Raw genomic sequence first — 20667 nt, forward strand, 5'->3', positions numbered from 1 at the left:
TTGATTGATTATTGAATATTAAATAAAGAATTGATTGATTATTGTATATTATATAAAGAATTGATTGATTATTGAATATTATATAAAGAATTGATTGATTATTGAATATTATATAAAGAATTGATTGATTATTGAATATTATATAAAGAATTGATTGATTATTGTATATTATATAAAGAATTGATTGATTATTGAATATTAAATAAAGAATTGATTGATTATTGTATATTATATAAAGAATTGATTGATTATTGTATATTATATAAAGAATTGATTGATTATTGAATATTATATAAAGAATTGATTGATTATTGAATATTATATAAAGAATTGATTGATTATTGAATATTATATAAAGAATTGATTGATTATTGAATATTATATAAAGAATTGATTGATTATTGTATATTATATAAAGAATTGATTGATTATTGAATATTAAATAAAGAATTGATTGATTATTGTATATTATATAAAGAATTGATTGATTATTGAATATTATATAAAGAATTGATTGATTATTGAATATTATATAAAGAATTGATTGATTATTGAATATTATATAAAGAATTGATTGATTATTGAATATTATATAAAGAATTGATTGATTATTGTATATTATATAAAGAATTGATTGATTATTGAATATTATATAAAGAATTGATTGATTATTGAATATTATATAAAGAATTGATTGATTATTGAATATTATATAAAGAATTGATTGATTATTGAATATTATATAAAGAATTGATTGATTATTGAATATTATATAAAGAATTGATTGATTATTGAATATTAAATAAAGAATTGATTGATTATTGAATATTATATAAAGAATTGATTGATTATTGAATATTATATAAAGAATTGATTGATTATTGAATATTATATAAAGAATTGATTGATTATTGAATATTATATAAAGAATTGATTGATTATTGAATATTATATAAAGAATTGATTGATTATTGAATATTATATAAAGAATTGATTGATTATTGAATATTATATAAAGAATTGATTGATTATTGAATATTATATAAAGAATTGATTGATTATTGTATATTATATAAAGAATTGATTGATTATTGAATATTAAATAAAGAATTGATTGATTATTGTATATTATATAAAGAATTGATTGATTATTGAATATTATATAAAGAATTGATTGATTATTGAATATTATATAAAGAATTGATTGATTATTGAATATTATATAAAGAATTGATTGATTATTGAATATTATATAAAGAATTGATTGATTATTGAATATTATATAAAGAATTGATTGATTATTGAATATTATATAAAGAATTGATTGATTATTGAATATTATATAAAGAATATTGTTCTATAAATAATAGAATTAATTTCTTTAAAGGGGAAATTTTTATTTTTTTACTAGAAAACCCTGACTCTATACAAATGAGCAAAACAATAGTAACAATTCAATATACAATCCGCATTGTTTTTATGGCAGAAAAGAAATTGGTCGAATAATAAAATTAATACCTGTCACAAAATAATGAAGTCGCTCAAACAAATTCAAGTTCGATTATATTTTCAACGTCCAATAAATTTTCCTTTGTTCTTTAAAATGTCAAGCACTCGTCCAAGTGTCGTGAGTGCTATTCCCTCCCCCCTTAAAGTATTCATATATATTCAAACATTCATTTCAATATCAAATTTTCATTTCATATTCATTCAATTTTATTCATTTCAAATATATTAATCCGAAGACAACATGTTCTAAGTTTCTTTCCTACGCTTAGAAATCCCACAACGCAGTCATTTTGTTTATAACAGATATGACTTGCTGCGCCGTGTCAACAGAAGGCCATTCAAGTTCTGAAACGTTTGCATTACTTACCATTCTCATATACTATACCTGCCACTGTAGTTCACGTGTTTTTCATCGTATTAAGATCTAAAAAACATGTGAAACAGTTCCTATCACTGGAATCCCATCCGGAAGAAACCACTCCCAGATCATATACAAAGTCGCGAAACAAATCGTTCAATTTGTGGAGCGACAAGTCACAGAACACGCGTTGCGCGATTTTGTATACGAGCGTTTGCGTGTTCTGCGACTTTGTATGGGTGTGGACGTAACCTAAGCATTTTGCGATGGCATGTGTATTTAAAACGCTTAAGAACGTGATAAACTGTAGATTTTTAGATCCATTCACGACAGAAGATGCTATTTATCTTATAATTATGGAAGAGTTACTTATTTTGCATAGAATCACGCTTTTCTGATGTTTAGTCAACACAGGAGGGTGATCCTTCGGTTTTTCGGTTTTTCTGGTGCCATATAAAGTCCTTTTAATTCCAAATAATTAGTAACTACTACACGAAATAAGCAAATTGCCTTTGCAACCGTTTGAAACGGCAGCCTATTCCAAAGCAATTCATAAATTTTTTTTATTTTCGAGCTGTTCGAGATTTTCATCGACCAATCGTGAAAAAAAAAAAAATGCAAAATTAAATTCGAGACAGAAAACTACGCAGTTGCAGGTAGCGTATTCACAATCCTTACATTCATAGTAACACAAGAGGCATTAGCACGCATTGATTGATCACTACGAGCAAGAAAAATAACAAGGCGTCACGTGGGATGGAGCTTTTGGGGAAACTGAAACTCGCTACCAGCATCAGAATTTTTCCCCCATTCCCAGCGCCTATGTGCTGATAGTGGGAAATCCAAACGGGCCCAGATAGGCCTATGAAGAGGTGTAAGAAAGTTGTACGTCAGTGAGTGAGTGCATGTAAGTGTGAAAAAGAAGATTAAGGTCAAAATTGGGGAGCATGGTCATGGCTGTAAAAAATTTTATGCCAGGTAAAATGCAGTTCACAATGCCGCCACACACCAACAGATCCGAACGGAGCTACAGATGAACTGAAACTGGCTAGGCGAATACTTTCTATATAGGGTGATTCAGAAAAGATCGGAAAACTTTAAGAGGTGATAGTACGCACCAATACAAACAATTGTCATCCAAGCATGTGCATGGTCTAACACAGCGGTTCTCAACCGGTGCTCCGCGGAGCCTTTGGCACCGGTGCACTCTCCAGGGGCTCCGCGGCGGCTCGAGGAAAAAAAACAGTAAAATTAAAAAAAAATAATTATAAATATTTTTAAATAGTAAAAATAGATCAGTAACATTGATCAGTAATTAAAAAAATTTCCCACGGGGCTTCGCTATAAAATGTTTTTACTAAAAGGGCTCCGCGAGTTAAAAAAGGTTGAGAACCGCTGGTCTAACATGAAACGCAAACGCGCTAGCGCGTTTCGAAGCTTCCACTCCGCAAACGTTAAAACGGCATTCCTGTTGAAATTTATCGGGAGAAAAAGAACGCCATGCGTGCAAATGTAACCTGGGGAAGAAGAAGAAACCTCATGTAAAACTGCGTCACAGTGAATAAAAGGCATGACTGCTTTTTCAGTATTATTAAAGTGCGCTATATTATCCCGTACGTTACAAGTGTTAGAACGGTTGCACTTTGAAATAACTTCACAAGACTGTCGTCCGCGCCGTTTATTTACTGTGGCGCAAATTTGCATGTGGTTTCTTCTTCTTCCCCAGTTTATATTCGCATGAACGGTGTTCTTTTCCTGCCGATAAATTTCAACAGAAATGCCGTTTTAACGTTTGCGCAGCGGCCATTTCGAAACGCGTTAGCGCGTTTGTGTTTCATGTTAGACCATGCATTTTTTGATGACAATTGGTGCGTACCTCTTAAAGTTTTTTCCATCTTTTCTGAATCACCCTGTATTATACTTCAAATTATGAAAGTCTTATCTTTCTCTTCCACCATCTTATCGATAAAAGATGATGGCAACTCCATTGAAAAAAAAAAAAATTGACCCTTAAAAAGAGCCTTTTTGAAATTAATAAAAGAAAACAATGAAATTTATAACAAGAATCGAAAAAATTACCTGCAACCACGTGAGAAAATAAAACGAAAGAGAAAAAAAAACACCTACAACTTCGCCAAATGTAAATTTCGCCAAGTGACGTAATGGTTCATTACTCAATGCGACCAATCACGATGCACTAAATTCCTTATAATGTATCTAGGAATGTAAGGTTTGTTTATACGCTTGCCGGATACAATATATAAAACCGGTTTTTTTTTCTTTTCTTTCTTTCTAGCAACAATAACTCACTGCGTAAACGTGCAAAAATTTGCATAACGGTGCGATAAATTTGGGTGGCTCATTTGGTACACTTTTTTAGACAGAATATTCCATAATTTTTGTTATCTTTTGAAATATCAACAAAATTTTCGTGCAGAAAATATTTAATATAAGTTAAGTATGGGTGTTATGTAGAAATTCTTAACCGTATAAAAGTATATTTTAAAAAAACCCCAAAAAATACATGTGGCTATCATTTTAGGACACACCTTAATTAAGGCTATCAATCTCTCAGAATACAATAGAGAAGAATGATAGACAGCTCACCATGTTGGTAGAGAAGCTCGTCATTCCAATGGGGATTGATAATGGACAGTTCTTCGGCTATCCTGTTGTGTTCTCGGAGCCATATCGTGTGCATGACCGCTAGTCCGGGCTGTTCACTTGCACGACCATCCCCTGTGATTGGAAATTGATAAGTAGCAGCACATCAGGCATTGCAATTTATTCAACACAATGCCAAAGAATTCCGTTAGATGGGTCAACAAACCTGAAAGGAAGCAAAGTCCAGAAGGTGCTCGGCATTCCACGTTCTTCGGGTCTTGCGGCAGCAGTTCTTTCGCGCCATTCAGTTGCCTAGTGCTGTTCAGGCGACCTTTAACGAAAGACCTGAGCGAACGTGATTCGCAGGAGTCTGAACCATACATGCTAGAAGCGTCAAGATATGCCGTGACCTGATTAAGTTGTTCACGATTTCCTAGATGATAATAATATCCGTGAATATACATCTGGCAGTAATACTCAATGACCTTTTATTTGTGATTAATTTAACTATATACTAACCAAGGGTGAGCTGTCCTGCTAGGGATCGAGCAAACGAGATGCACCCGATACTCTGATTGAACGGGTAGAACGGATCATCCTCTGGGATCCGAATCGGTAGACATTCTGGATGCACCGACGTTGAAGAATCGCAGGACTTACAATCCAGGGGTCGTCCTCCTGGAGCTGGTAGAAGTAAAAATCGAACTCTCTAAGCTTTTCCTTTCCACTCGCATGCATGATCAAAGAATTAATTTTTGATTAATGTAAGCAATGTAGCGTCAATAATACTAATTATGAATTATGAATTTGCCGGGTAAAGTTTCGTGGCACCATGAAAGACTAGCTTTGGCCCCAGTTGTCATATCCGAGAGATACAGTTGCATTCAAAAAAAAAGTACGGTGACCTTATTTTCGTTAAAATATTTTAATGCATGGGCAAAATCGGTATACAGAGTGTTCTGTAAGTGCTAATGCGGCCTTGGCCTTTATCTCATCAACCGTCCGTCGTAAAGGTATGATTCCAATTTAAAGAATGCTCAAAAGGTGTTGAAAAAGTACCCTGTGCCAGTTTCGAGAGTGAAAATACAATGTGTCACAAAAAAAATCTACATTTTTATAAGGTCCCCTGTGCTCTAACATCCAACTAGAAACTTGTTGCCCTGCATCTCCTGAGTCAAACAGAAAAAGTTCCATGTTTCTAAGAGCAATATTCGCTAAGATATTTGAATTTAAAAAATCTGAGAAAAGTCAAAACAGCAAAAACTAACGAGCAGCGCTCCTTTCCCTCATTCTATGTTATCCTTTTTACCGACTTTTCTCCGATTTTGAATTCGAATATTTCAGCGAATATTCTACTTAGACACTTGGATTCAATTTTTTTCTTCTTCTGTTGGCCTCAAGAGAGACAGGGTGACAACTTAATGATTCAAAGTTGGAGAACCGGGACACCGCATATAAACTTGGATTTTTTTTTTTTATGACACACTGTATTTTCACATTTGTATTTTCAAATCTAGTACAGGATAATTTTTCAGTCTTTTGAGCATTTGTTAAATTGTAATCATACCTCTACGACGGACGGTTGATTGATGGGATAAAGGCCGCATTAGCACTTACGGGACACCCTGTATAAAGCATATTGATTCGTTTCTTATCTACAAATAAAATACATATCTGAGGAAATAATCTCGTAATCGAATGATATACTTTGTTTATTATAAAAAATGCTCAAACTTATGAGATAAAGAAAATCGGTCGATTCACAAGAATTATCAAAGAACATATTTTTGCAATGCTTGGTGAGTACCCCAATGGCTTTAATTAAGCAGGGTATCATGGAGGCCTTTTTAGAATGTCAAAATATTGTTTAAGGTCCATGATGATTATTATTCGCACTAAAAAACCAGCACCGGATGCTTTACTCCAGACTCAGGCTGGTCGCCCACCGGAAGCTACTTTCTTTCTTTAAACCGAGCGCAACTCCAGTCTATCGCCATGGGCAATTTACTATCGATTGAGTTGTGCCGGAAGTGTGTGTACCTGATAGTCTGAGTGCATGTTAGGCACGAATTAGTGCGTGCTGTCATCTAAATTTCAATTTGGAGTGAAGTGTAGTGATTGACCATTTGCAGCGTTACGGGAAGCTACTATGAGCGATAACATGTCGCGTGTATGCACAAGACTGCTATAACAATCTTGCGCACGCTATCGCTGGTAGTAGCTTCCAGTGGAGAACCAACTTTAATCCCATTTATGTCTATATACGTAAAGCTCAATTCCAGCCTCGGTCTCAGATATATCTGTTTCAATACACAAACCATAAATGTATGTCAGTAGAATTTTGATATTTTTGGACGTCATTAAACATTTTTGCTTTGATGAATACTCACCATCGTACATTGGGGTCAGAGTGAGGTCGTGGTCGATGAATTGTCCCCACTGCATAAGCGCTAGGGTATAACGAGCATGCGGTGAGTGCGTATCGTAGTGCACAGTCGTGGATACTAGTCTCGGAGACGGTAATGACCTGCCAGATACACTCAGGCTTCTGGGTGCACTGAGACCTACGTATAAGAAAAAATAATAATAACAACAAACCTGTATTTTCCATCGGAAAATCACTTGTACATTACAATCCCCATTACAGGAAAATAAGAGGTCACTCTTCTTGAAATTACCGTCTTCGTAATTTGGTGGGAGCAGACGTTGAAATATTATGAAAGATTTTCCCCATTCTGGATTCTGTATGTTGTTGCACCACCCGGTAGAACTTCGAAACGGGGTCGTGTGGTCGCAGGGCAGCTCGTCTTCCTGGCATACCCTGACGGTCTCCTTGGCGGCAGTTCTCTCGTCCCTCGTCTTCAAGTGCAACACGCTCATGTCCTGTAGATAACCTTGGATATCTTGGGTGGATAGAGCCAGCATGGTTGCTGCAACTTCGGCGTCGCTCGGCTTGTTTTCGGCGTCTCTCCTGAGAAACATGAGCGAAATTATAAGACAGATGCACATTTTTTTGAAGCTCGACTGTTTGATGCATAAACAAGATAAATGATCCTGCAGCACTCACAGATGAGCCCGCCTCATGAAGTTCTGAGAAGCCAACTCGAGTACCAGAGACAAGTTCGTTATGAGGTTCGACTGTCGCTTCGGTCTCAGAAAGACGTGATGCATCGCTTGAGGACTTCGATTCTTTGCCACGCCAATGTCTGAAAAGAAACGCGAGGATTAAACCGGTGGCAAAAATTGATGTTATTCAAAGAATAGCGATGAAACAAATAAAATACAGTCGACGCTGCTTAATGTAATCACATAGGGCACGGGGTAACAATAACCACATGGATTATATTATATCCAAAAAAACGTCCCATTTGCAAGTACAGTGACCGTACATCCCGTTTAGTCAAACGGAATGTGTGGTAAATGGGTATTTGGGGCAACTATCCCCCCCCCCTTCATAATTGCTTGCAAAAAATGGTCAATAGTTCCTTTTTTTTTTTTTTAATTCTATTTTAAAAAACGGGACATTTTTTTCCTCCAAGTTAAAATCCTGCATTTTTTTATTCATCAATTGTGAAGCATTAGAATAAAACACTGTCTAATGGAAATCATGAATTACACTTTTTTCATATCCTATACGTTTCATAGATTATTTGAGAGAGTTTCTTGGAAGAAGAAATTTGAATTTGCTCAACTGAAAGAAACTGATCAAGATCTGAAGGAAAGAGTTTTTAATTTTTTTTCGTCATGCATTTGCCGTCAGTGTAGGAAGACCATTGTAAAAGCAGCTCCACACGTATATGGATAACAACGAATACTGTGGACTGATTGCGGCATTAAGTATGGAAATGTTTTTCAACAAATGGGGGAAAGAGAACACCTTCTAGTCCCCCTACATAGTCTTGCATCTTGATAACGATAACAGGAAAAAAAATTTAAGGTCAAACCTTAGCTTCGGAATGCGCAAAATAACTTACGACGGGAAAAAAAAAATTCTAACAGTGATTCCCAACGAGGGCGATGGAAAGTTCTAGGGGGGCGGTAGAAGCTACGGGTATAACATAGGATCCTATGGGTTAGATTGCGTTGGGGGGCGATGTGAGAAAAACATTTCTGAAGAAGAGGACAATGGGGACAAGAAAGGTTGGGAATTCCGTAAATATATAAACGAATTTTTTCCCCACATGTTGTGATATTGATTCGTTCCGTTCCTTGCAAAAATGATGTCAATGATAATACTGTATTATCCATGATTTTAATAAGCGGCATCGACTGTAGTAATTATTTTTGAAAGAGACTTGCTTACTGTTCCGGAATATCTCCCACTCTGCGGCCATTCTTTTCTCAGCTTGGCTTTTGGCCGCTCTCAGGGAACTCATGACAGCTGCTGCAGGGACATCCGTAACTCGGACGGCTTCGGACAAGAGAAAGACACGTAATGGGAATCAATGAATTCTAATTCACACAATTCGATACTCGTTAAGCGGACTTGATACCTTTAGCATGGTGAAACACTATGCTCTAATATAAATATCTCGTCAGATATAGTATTTAACCATTGATTTATTTCAAATATTTTACTCATGGTTTTTGATTGTATGTGATATCCTATGCTGGTAAAAAAATTTACATATCTTAAATACTTAATATTTTGAAATTTTCAAACAAAAAAAAAGCATTAAAAGCATTTTGCGCTCATCAGGTAAAAGTACTATGACATCAATGTAATTGAGTAAAAATTGACTCAAAATAAAGGAAACTGTTTAGTTCATGAAATGCAGCAAAAGTTTGAAATTCCATTGTGTGACTCGATCTTATTTGAAATTTCAAAAATTTTTAAATTCAAGCCTTTACGCACTCCCAGTCAACTCCCTGAGGTCAAAAGAAAAAAGTGCACTGTGAGAAAAACCGTGGTCGGCTGAAGTTGGTTTTCCGCGGCGCGAATGCGAGCCGATCTCCCAGTTAAAAAGTCTCGCCACAGAGAGCAACAGGCCTCTACAACGATACAATTATTTAACCATTACACTTCTCTCATAGTTCGAAAACTTGATGGCAGATGACAGCACTATATATAACAAAAAAAAAGCATTACACAGAAACAAACCACGTTAGGTTCATGGACACGCACATTCCAAAATGGAACAATTCGTTAGAAGTTTCGGAGAGGAACACGGATGAGGTGCATGCGTGGTTTATTAGAAGTGAGCAAAAGCAACCCACGCACTTGTGGCACCAGGGTCCGAAAGAGGTTATATGAATGTTTATCACTAACAAAAAAATTCAGATTCTGATTGTTCAGGTTCTCAGTTATATAGCAGTTAATTTGCCGTTAATAGTTAGCATTGACGCTTAATGTACTTCAATGATTAAATTGCTCACTCGTTTCCCATTTTGTGAGATCGATGGATGGCGCTCCGGTATCGCACTTCTGGAAAGCATTTCTGTGAAAGGAAAATACAGCATTAGGCCAGGATTCATTCACCCCCTATTTAAAAAACATTTTTTACCTTGATCTAGCCACGATATGGTACTCACAGGTAAGGATCCGGCATGAACATGACGGATGGCTGCATCATCGGCAGGTCATCGGCATTGTCACAAAGGATCCGAGCGAAAGTCACTTTCTTGATCTCACGCAGTTGGTCTGAAAGAAAATTTCAAAAATTAAAAGTAATGTATGAATGTTATCATTTATAAAACATCAATGGCATTAATGATTACACACAGTCGAACTTGATTAATTCGAAGACCAAGGTCACTGGAAAAAAAATTCGAATCATCCAAAATTCGAACTATCCAATTAGTCTATCCTGGATCCATAAAATTACTACAAATTGCAACTTAATCATCCACATTCACGTAGGATAATAATTACCAATTATTAAAATTTTATCATCGGTTACGAAAATGTTTTCCATAAAGTTTTGTTAAACGTAATGTTTTCCATCAATAATTTATAATTACAATAATCGATCTTACAATTAAAAGGGTGTGCAGGTGACGTCTTCAAAAAGTGTTGAAAAATTACCACTGATTCTTCTCATTTGAATTTGCACAGGATATAAAAGAAAATTATTATGGGTCACAAAAAAAAATTTAAATATTAACATTTTTAATGCCAAAAGAGACCCGGATTTTACATGAAATTATATAATCTGTAACCGTAGAGTGTAGAGTCACGTCATTCAAACAACACACAATCAGGTATAGCACAGACAAAAAAATAAGAAACAACTAGTTCCTAGAACAAAGAAGCTGGAGGAAGAAAAAGGAAAAGAAAGTGAAAAAAAAAGTTACAGACATCACCAAGAAGCACGAGAAGTGATAAGTAGCCGACTGTTTCGTTTTTGGTCATTTTTTGCGGCTTTAATAATCGCATTCCGCCGCAAATTTTTTGTTTCTATGTGTTTATGGGTAAGATTAATGCATTTGGATTTTTTCGTAATTTTTCGAGGAAACCTTGGGACCCTTTTCCTTGTTAGCTGCTACATTATTTCACTATTCTAGAATCAGCATCACTGCAGAATTTTTTTGACCAATGCCTGATTTACGGAAACAGTTAAATTATCAAAAAAAAGTAGAGAAAACGAATTTTCAAACTTTTATTCATCTTTAAAAATTCGTTGTTTTGCAATTTGATCGGGAGAACAAAAAAAACAGTCTGGCTTCTTGTAGAATTTTTTCCAAACTAAATTCACTCATACAAAAATCATGATTTTTTTCCTCCAACTTCGAATTGTCCGAAATATTTGAAAAAAAAAATTCGAGTTAAACAAGAAGTTTCAACATTAAATTAGATAGAAAACTCGAGGTGAGTTCGTAAAAGTTCGAATTACCTTAACAAAGTTCTATTGTATTATCATTATTATTCTGCCTATCAAAAATTCAATGATGTACGTATATCTAACTATGCATCTTTTCCCACGTAACTTACCGGGAGTGAAACCAGCTGGTGGCAGGTCATTTTCATACCAATGGCGATCACCTCGTCGAAGGTGTTGGAATTGCCGACTCAGGAGACAAGCGAAAGTCGGACCCACTACGCCACCGACCACGGGATTCTCGGAGACTCCTCCGGTGAAGAGGTCGATGTCTCGTACATCCCTGAAATTTTTTACCATAATTTAGCATAAGGTATGTATGTCTGTTCGGGAAAACAGCAATACACCAGGTCGTAACTGTATACCAGGGTCGTAACTGTAAAAATGCGATCAAACTTCAGCAACTGATCGTCAATGCTTCACTTTCTTTTTGAGACCGTACTTCTATTGTCGTAAGAGGGATAAAAAATTTGATATACATGTCATTAGTCCGTTTTGTGACTAAAATCCGGATTCCGCTGCCACGTTGGACGTCTCACATTCGGCTGTGCTCCTTGACACCTGCCCAGACTGACTTATCCACCATCTTTGAGTGTGACGTCAGCATTACCACTATAACCAACTGCTGTTCACTATCTTGCTTTTAAGAAGAGCGCGTGTACACTACTCGTGTGACATCTTGAGCTTGCGTGTGTGTGATGACAAGAAACGCGGCACGCTTTTCGATGATTTGTTAAATCACGTCTATATAAACGTCTATACATTGTCCTTCAGTGGTTTGTTGAAATTTTCATCGATTTGTACGGCTGTCGCGAAGTATTTCATTGCGAGCCAAGCAACACGCACTAGACGAACGTCAAACTTGGGCCGACACGCCGACGGTGGGTTCATCAAAGAGACTTGTGGCGCCGCAATCGCAACCAGTTTGTGCTGGGCGGAGAAAGAAGAAAGGAGATTGAAAAGCCGGTCGTATCAATTCATTACCCTACAGGCGAAGCGAGCAAGTAGTGTACAATAATTTCTTTCCCTATGGAACCTGAGACGACCACCGATAGAAGGCGCTTTCATTTCCGATCCAACCCGCTCGATAGTAAATTGCTACATGGCGAAATGACCGGAGTTGGATTGCGGTAAAGTAGTAGCAAATAGTATAGACGCGCCTGAACGATTAGACGTCACTTTTAACCAAAGACTGGATTTGGTCAGAATCCAACTGGAACTGGTCACTTTTAATCAAAAACCTTTTCAAAATGGGGGACGCTGAGTCCGCCAGCCTCTATAGGGTCCTTAGGCTGTGCAAGTCTGAATTCGAATCCCGATCAGGCATGCTCAGGTAGGGTTCAATCTATTCAGGATCCTGACCCTATTTGACACGAAATGACCGTGGTGAAACAAAATAATGAAACCATGATCACCTGCGCATTATCCTCACCTGTAAAGCCTGGTTATTCGAGCAGCTGCGTCATCCGGCATCACTTTCTTCAGATCACTGAACTCGGTGATTGACGGTAGAAGGCGACAGATCTTACGCCACTGCAAGTAACCAGGTATACCGTGGTCTCGACCCTGCTGGATAATCAGAGCCACGTGATCGATGTCTTCTTTGTGCTGCACACCACCTATCAATGTTAGAGTTTCATATTATGATGACTAACGTCGACAAGCGAAACGAATCTATGGAAATAATGAGTGTTAAAAATTACCGTCATCGAATTCTTCTACGTTGTTGGCGACGAACGGGTCCATAGTGTCTGCGTGCTGGTTGGCCATTCCCAAGATCAATTTGTCCAAAGTGTTACGGCCTTCGTATAAAGCAGCCGGAGAAAAATGTGTGGCCATCGTCAGTGTCGATCCGACTCTTTCCAGAAAAGGACCTTAAAATGTCGAGTAAAATTTCTATTATTTTTCAGGTCAATGTAGATTGAAAAAATAATAATACTGTTACGAAATTCCTGTTCGGAAGCTTGTAGAAGGAAAAACCCAGATTCCTCTGGTTCGCTTGAAATGTTCCTTTTCCACGACGATATGTGCGTGTGTGATGTCATTTTCCGTTATTCAAACAAAGGTATTGGCAACTGGCTGATAAGAAGATGAATTCAGACTAGTAAATTTAACTGCCTCCACGAGGAATAGAAACCAGGGTCTCCTCGGAATTCTGACGAGGGCACTATACCACTATGGTACAGAAGCGATGAACATATCTTTCCTTAGAGCAGCGGTTCTCAACTTTTTTTGACCCACGGAGCCCTTTCCCGTGATTAATTTCTATGACGGAGCCCCGTAGGCCTATTTTTCATTTATTCATCAAAGTTACTGACTTATTTTTATTATTCAAAAATATTAATTTTTTTTTCTTTCAAATTCACTGTTTTTTTCCTCGATCGTCCGTGGAGCCCCTGGGAGTTCACACGGAGCCCTGGAAGCTCCGCGGAGCACCGGTTGAGAACCGCTGCCTTAGAGTATAACGCTGAATGGGACAGTACATAGACGGTCAGACCAAACTCAGCTAGTAGCTCATACACAGTGATGGTGGAAAAAATCAGTATACATGAGCTACCGGCTGAGTTAGATCTGACTGTTCAGCGTACATAGGCTCTAAGGAAAAATAACTTCCGTAGCATATTAATCTAGCGCACTCTCCCAGATGGCAAAGGGACGGTGGTTCGATACCTCGAGGAGCAGGATACGCCGATTTAAATTAGCTTGATTCAAAGCAAGTATTTGATTTTTTTTTAAATCGTTGATTTGAATTAAATTTATTTCATTTTTTTTTACTTCAATGATAACAAAGTAAAGGTAACCCAGTATGGCAAGCATATTATTGAAATGTGTTAAAGTTTTAGATTAAAAAAAGGAATATATAGAAGATCTGGTAAATAATATACTTTTGAACCTAAGGCCGGGATTACACTATAAACGTTTTCTAAAAGTTATTTTATAAAATTCGAAAATTTAACCAGTAAGATCATCGGTTGCATTTGCTCGAACGTAACTTACGAGGTTTATTGGCTGGATTTTTCAAGTTTTATAAAAGGGATTTTATAGTGTAATACCGGCCTAATCCCCAGATACAGTGCAGAAAGTTAGATAGCTGTTATATTTCTAGATATTCTAGATAAGATGTTCTTCTGATAATATAAAACAGAGAAATTCGTTTTTATATATATGTGCCTTGAATTTTATGCCCTAACTAGCTATAATACCCGGCGCTGCCCGGGTTTTCTTGAATGATGCTTTTTGGATCACGTGATATCTCCCTCTTTCTTTGAGGGACATGCAAACCGTGTCTAAATTAACCAATATGGCGACTTCCTGCGCGACTTCATGAAATAAACAAATCTAGATTTAAAGAAACGTAGAAATGAATATATATGTCCCCCCCCCGAACTTCAAGTTATGCATCTGCCAGTTTCAGCTTCCAAAAATGCTTAATTAAAGCTGTGGAATTTTTTCGATATACTTTTTACGGGCCCATAATTAATTTTAAAATATCCTAACCCACATGGATTTATGCAATTGAATATCAAAAGACAATACGGAGACATTAATTTTCATGCTTGAGAAGATATAAATAAGAAGTTGAAATCAATGTTATTGCATGGATATCCAACTCAAAAGTAGATCCTGTTAATTACTTCATATTTAATCTCCTGGGCTTCGTATATCTCTCAAAGCGAACTCAATGTTTCAAAAATCGAGAATTCAATACAATTTTCAAAATTATTGATGTGGCAGGAAACTCCCAGTAAATTTCCGCATTTATGCAGTAAAATCTGCAATTTTAACACTGATATCTATGGGGATCGTCCTTTGCCTGACCTTCAAAGTGATGCTGATGATGATTCTGACGACTATTGAAAAAAGTGGCAAACCGTTATAAAGGCATAAACTGTTATACATATACACTGGCAGCGTAAAAGAAGCGACAAACCATTGTAAAGGCATATACACGTCTGAAACGCATTGCTAAGCAACCATGGTAACCAAAGTAAACGTTCGGAAAGTGATTGTTGAGGCCGAGAAACCATTGTTGCCCGACAGTTTTTTGCCCATTTGGGGCATTTGCCCTGCTCTGACACACTTTTAAAGTAGCCTATCGTTCAAGTCGGGTCCCATTTGGTATATATGCAATATTTGGCGACGATCGATCTAAAATTGTAGATTTGTATAGAGAACATACACACACAAACACACACACACACACACACAGAAAATCAATTTTATATATATAGACTAGCCATAATACCCGGCGCTGCCCGGGTTTTCTTCAGTGAGGCTGTTAGAAACACGTGATATCTACCTCTTTCTTTGAGGGACATGCAAACCGTGTCTAAGTTAACCAATATGGCGACTTCCTGTGCGACTCATGAACTAAACAAATCTAGATTTAAAAAAAACATAGAAATGAATATATACTTTTTTTTCCTTTTTTAAGGGGGGGGGCGCGCGCGCGCTAGGTATTTCGATTCTCTTCCCCCCCCCCCTAAACTTCAAGTTATCCATCTGCCTGTTTCAGCTTTCAAAAATGCTTAATTAAAGCTGTGGAATTTTTTCGATGTACTTTTACGGTCCCATAATTAATTTTAAAATATCCTTACCTACATGAATTGATGCAGTTGAATATCAAAAGACAATACGGAGACATTAGTTTTCATGCTTGAGAAGATATAAATAAAAAGTTGAAATCAAGTCAGGCTAATTACTTCATATTTAATATATCTCTTGGGCTTCGTATATCTCTAAGCAAACTCAATACTTCAGAAATCGAGAATTCAATACAATTTTTAAAATTATTCATGTGGCGGAAAATCCCACCAAATTTAAACATTTCTACAGTAAAATCAGCAATTTTAACAGTGGTTTCTATGAGTCTCACCCTTTTCCTGACCCTCAAAGCGACGCTGATGATGATTATGACGTCTATTCAAAAATCCTCATTACTGAGAGTATTGAATGGTAATTGTATTGAATAGTAGTATTGTGTAGTATTGAAAGTGTTGGCAAACCATTATAAAGGCATAAACTATTATACATATACTAACAGGATTAAAGAAGTGACAAACCGTTGTAAAGGCATATACACGTCTGAAACGCATTGCTAGGGAACCTGTTCGGAAAGTGATTGTTGAGGCCCAAAAACCATTGCTGCCCAACAGTTTTTTGCCCATTTGGGGCACTTGCCCTGCTCTGACGAAATTTCAAAGTAGCCTATCGTTTAAGTCGGGTCCCTAAGTTGGTATAAGTTTGGTATATATGCAAAATTTGGCGACGATCGATCTAAAATTGTAGATTTGTATAGAGAACATACATACACACACACAGACAGACAGAAAATCAATTTTATATATATAGATTGCTGATTTAAAAGAACAATAGATGTTGTACACCAACATAAATGCCGTTGGACTTTAAATTTTAACACGAAGAGTTTAAAAGTCTAGAGTTTGCTCGTTTTTTTTACAAAAACTTAGTAAATCTGTAAAAGAATAAAAATGTATAAATTATATAAGCAATATCATGCAAAGTGTGAACTACATCATAATAAATGCATCCATCAATTGCGCAAGAAACAATCTTGTCAATAGAATGTACGTTTTTCATTTAGTTGAGGCTGAATCTGAATGACCCTTTAGTTGTACATCGAGTGAAAAACCTGCACCATATGTGATACCGAATGGCCACCTGACATAATTGAAAGGAGAGAGCGGGGCTTCATGAATAAAAGCGCTCTTCCAGAAAAATACTGGTCCATGAGTTGATTCAGGCTCAACGATGCTTCATCTTTGGTTTTCGTATTTCTTGCTCGTAAATTGTTTATTTATTGTCTGTTTGTTAGTTTCTTCATTAATGCTGAATTAAATTTGAGAGATTAGGTGAAAAAAAATATGCATTCTTAATGATCAACAAGATTTTTTTTTTCAATTAATAAGCAGTCAGTTAATTTGAATTTAAAAAAATCTGATTTAAATATTAAAAAAAATAATGATTTTTTTTCATACCTTGTCGCGGAGGCGGTTGAATTTTATAGCCCGAATTCATCTTCGCATCAGCCAGTTGTCAAAATCATTGAATGTTTCTCTTTTGCCTATGTAAGGCCTTTGAAGTTCGCGCCAAGAGGGGGGAAATGCTGCCAAGGAGAAAATATAAAAAAGATAGTGCTGAGGGGTAAAAGGGGGAAAAAAGACAATAAGGTGTATTTCTTCCATTTACAGAGCCGAGATCTTGTCCCTGATCGTTAAAAAATGAGGGGGGTTAATTGCTGTTTCCGAATAGTAAAAGTTGTTCTGAGAATAAATTTTGTGATATCCTGTATTTGATCTTCACACTTTTGCTCATTTCGAGGACTTGAGGAGAAATAATCCATAACAATACGTGTGCACATTGCATATTCCTTACTTACTCCCTCTCATAACTAAGGTGACTAGATTTTTAACAAGACGGAACAGGGACATACATCTATATGACTGACTCGCCAATTTTTCCAATTTTCACCAAACATTATTACGATTTTATAGAAGAGTTTCGACAAGGTTTTATACTTCCGTTGTGTGTTCTGACTTCCTCCTAATCTGATCATGGCCCGCCCCTCTGTCTCACCGAGGAGATATAAGCAGGTGGCCGAAAAAAACCTGGGACGTGCTGGAAAAAGTTGTATTGTCCAGAAATGGTTCAAAAATTGACCGAAACAATGTGACACATCCTTGAAAACCGGGACGTCTGATTACTTTGGCATCTTTGTTGCTTACGCACCTGAATAAGCGGCAGCTTCTGGTAGCTTGTCGTCTTTTTTCTGAGCGAAGAGATGAAACCGTGACGGCATCATGGAAAACAAAGACGCGGCCACGGCGGCAGCCACTGCGTTGGACGTTCCCGGGTTGATGTCAATGTCGTAGCCACTGTAGTATCCGCCATTGGCAACAAGGTCCAGATCGAACTGACGGACTACTTGGACTCCGAGTAAAGCTGGCAGTAGCTCCGAAAATGTGACGTGTTGGATCTGGAAGTCACAGAAAAAAAAATGCTATGCAGTCTGACATCATTTTGGTGATTTCATAACAGATTTCTATAATCATTTTCTTTATACTAATTCCAGTTTTGGAAAGACCGTTTTTCCATAAAGCCGGGATTACACTACAAAAGTTTAACAAAAGATGTCTCACACAAAAAAAGCCTGTTGATTACATTCGCATGAATGTAGCCGATACGCTTATTGGTTGTATTTTCAAGTTCTATAAAAGAACATTTACAAAACTTTTATAGCGTATTCCTGGCATTAAGGAATATTATTTCCGCAGGTAAAATAAGAATTGCATACTTCTGCGATCAAGATTTTCCGAGATTCTTCGAAGAGCTGATCGTCACTCCATTGACCATTGATGCTTTTGAGTCTCCGGGCGATGCGGTTGTGTTCTCTGACCCACACCGTATGCATCGCCATCAAACCAACGTTTTCATTGACTCGAACATCCCCTTCGGATTGAAAAATGAGATATTATCTCACATTATACATATAAAGCCAGGGAATTACACTACAAACGTTTGGCAAAAGATGTTTTACAAAACTTGAAAAAAATATATACCAATAAAACTATTAGTTACATTCGCTCGAACGTAACCAATGAGCTTGTTGGTTGCATTTTTCAAGTTCTTTTATAGTGTAATCCCGGTAGGGTCGATCAAATAAAATCTCAGTTCGGGTGGATTCATTAAAACAGACGAAAAGGTGTGGGGACTGACGACCACATCTGAAAACGTGGCATAATTGAAAAAAAAAAAAACAATCTGTATATGAGCACACACAGCAACCCCACTAGTCCAGATGCCATTTTGATCTTGAGGATTCCAACACGCAACCAACTTCTGCAGAAGGCAGGTACCTGAATCACAATACACGAAGAAGGACTCTGATCGGTGTGCTAAAATGACAAAAAAATTGATCGTTTCATAAAAACAATCAAGAATAAGCGACCTAGCATACCTTCGTTCTGCGAGAGATTTTGGCATGACAGTCCTCGTTGTCACGAATATTGTGAAGAATGCTTTAAAATGAAAACGGTATGACTAAAATGGGTCTGCACCACCACCACCACCAATCCTGTCACGTGACCAAGCCACTAATTCGTCCTCACGTGATCCCTTCACTGAGCCTCACTCTTGACGTTTTTATGCATCTTAACTAATGTGTGATTGCGGCGGATCAACCAGAAACCTTATTCACGGACAGTATCCACCCGTAAAAAACCTCAACCCGGTTTTCTTCACCATTGTCCCTTTTTGGGGGACGCTTGTTTTCTGGGGTGACTTTTTCCAATGAACAAAAGTGCATTCCGGCTTCCTTAAGCAGAGTGGTCCAGAACTTCAAACTCCACCGACAAACTTTAAGGGCGATCGCGCACGTCGTGACAAATTACTTTTGCAATGGGACCTTGGGGTTGAAACACGATTATTAAGTCGGAAACGACGTTGGCGGTGGGAGAACCACCAGCCAAGCAGGAACATGTGCAGGGCGGTGGATTGGCCGCAATGGGTCTATGGTATGGCAGTTTCCCGGACCTGAATCCACTGGACTACTTCTTCTGGGGCCACCTGAAATCATTAATCTACGACACATCACTAGACTCAGCAGAAGAAATTATTCTTGCTGCTGCAGGGTTAACTCGACACCACGAGCGGGTGCGAAATTCCTTCATTCGCCGGTGTCAGTACCCTCGGATGCCACTTTATGCAGTTACTGCGAGTGCTCACATAGCCTGTTACACATTAGTATGTTTTATTTTCTCATATATGCGACCCGTAGCTGTTTCTGTAGGGCTACTTACTGAGTTTTCCGACTGAATATATGTATTTCGACACAAGGTTCCACTACAAAAGTTTACGTGTTCTATAACCCCCTAAGTTTGTCGGTGGACTTCCAGCAACCATCACAGATTGCTTTGTTCAGTTCTGCCACATGGGAATAGACATTGTCACTCGCTCTTCGTCGGTCTCCGTGAACCCACCACAGAACGAGTTTTATTTCATTGACCCTTGCGGTATATATACGCTACTTAAATGATTTTAGCTTTTAACAATGCAATGAAGATCCAGACAAAATACACGTTTGTTTGACCTGCCTGCAAGAAAGCATCGGTAGTTGCCGAAAGCCGTAGATTTTGGCTTGCAGTCATTCAGATTGGACGTGTCGGCTGGCAGCAGCACCGTCTTCCCGTCCAGAGGAGATACTTGAGTCTTCATCAGGCCGTTTTGAAATGACCTCAGCCTGCGAACTTCTTCCTCGGACGAACCATATACGGTCGAGCCATCCAAGAATGACGTCACCTACGAAGTTCGTCGAAAGGATGTGGAAAAATTTGAGGAGTTATTAATGGCTTAAATACT

General features: G+C 37.3%; 1 protein-coding gene across 1 annotated transcript in view; it reads right to left on the minus strand.

The window, feature by feature from the left end:
• LOC149077562 (uncharacterized) overlaps positions 1 to 20667 on the minus strand; it is a 45881-nt gene that overhangs the window by 9445 nt on the left and 15769 nt on the right. Inside the window, exons 7-21 of the mRNA XM_089245119.1 lie at positions 20403 to 20607; positions 18605 to 18759; positions 18040 to 18286; positions 12993 to 13163; positions 12722 to 12908; positions 11403 to 11572; positions 10004 to 10112; positions 9848 to 9909; positions 8775 to 8882; positions 7539 to 7677; positions 7150 to 7442; positions 6862 to 7035; positions 4991 to 5155; positions 4698 to 4904; positions 4475 to 4606 (exon numbers count right to left, since the gene is read on the minus strand). Of these exons, the coding sequence (XP_089101245.1) occupies positions 4475 to 4606; positions 4698 to 4904; positions 4991 to 5155; positions 6862 to 7035; positions 7150 to 7442; positions 7539 to 7677; positions 8775 to 8882; positions 9848 to 9909; positions 10004 to 10112; positions 11403 to 11572; positions 12722 to 12908; positions 12993 to 13163; positions 18040 to 18286; positions 18605 to 18759; positions 20403 to 20607 (2524 nt within the window). The remainder of the gene's footprint in view (positions 1 to 4474; positions 4607 to 4697; positions 4905 to 4990; positions 5156 to 6861; positions 7036 to 7149; positions 7443 to 7538; positions 7678 to 8774; positions 8883 to 9847; positions 9910 to 10003; positions 10113 to 11402; positions 11573 to 12721; positions 12909 to 12992; positions 13164 to 18039; positions 18287 to 18604; positions 18760 to 20402; positions 20608 to 20667) is intronic.

Source organism: Pholcus phalangioides, unplaced genomic scaffold (genome assembly GCF_987345545.1).
Source record: "Pholcus phalangioides strain wild (caught in Gottingen) unplaced genomic scaffold, Ppha-v1.0 ptg000015l_1, whole genome shotgun sequence".
NCBI classification, from domain to species: domain Eukaryota; kingdom Metazoa; phylum Arthropoda; class Arachnida; order Araneae; family Pholcidae; genus Pholcus; species Pholcus phalangioides.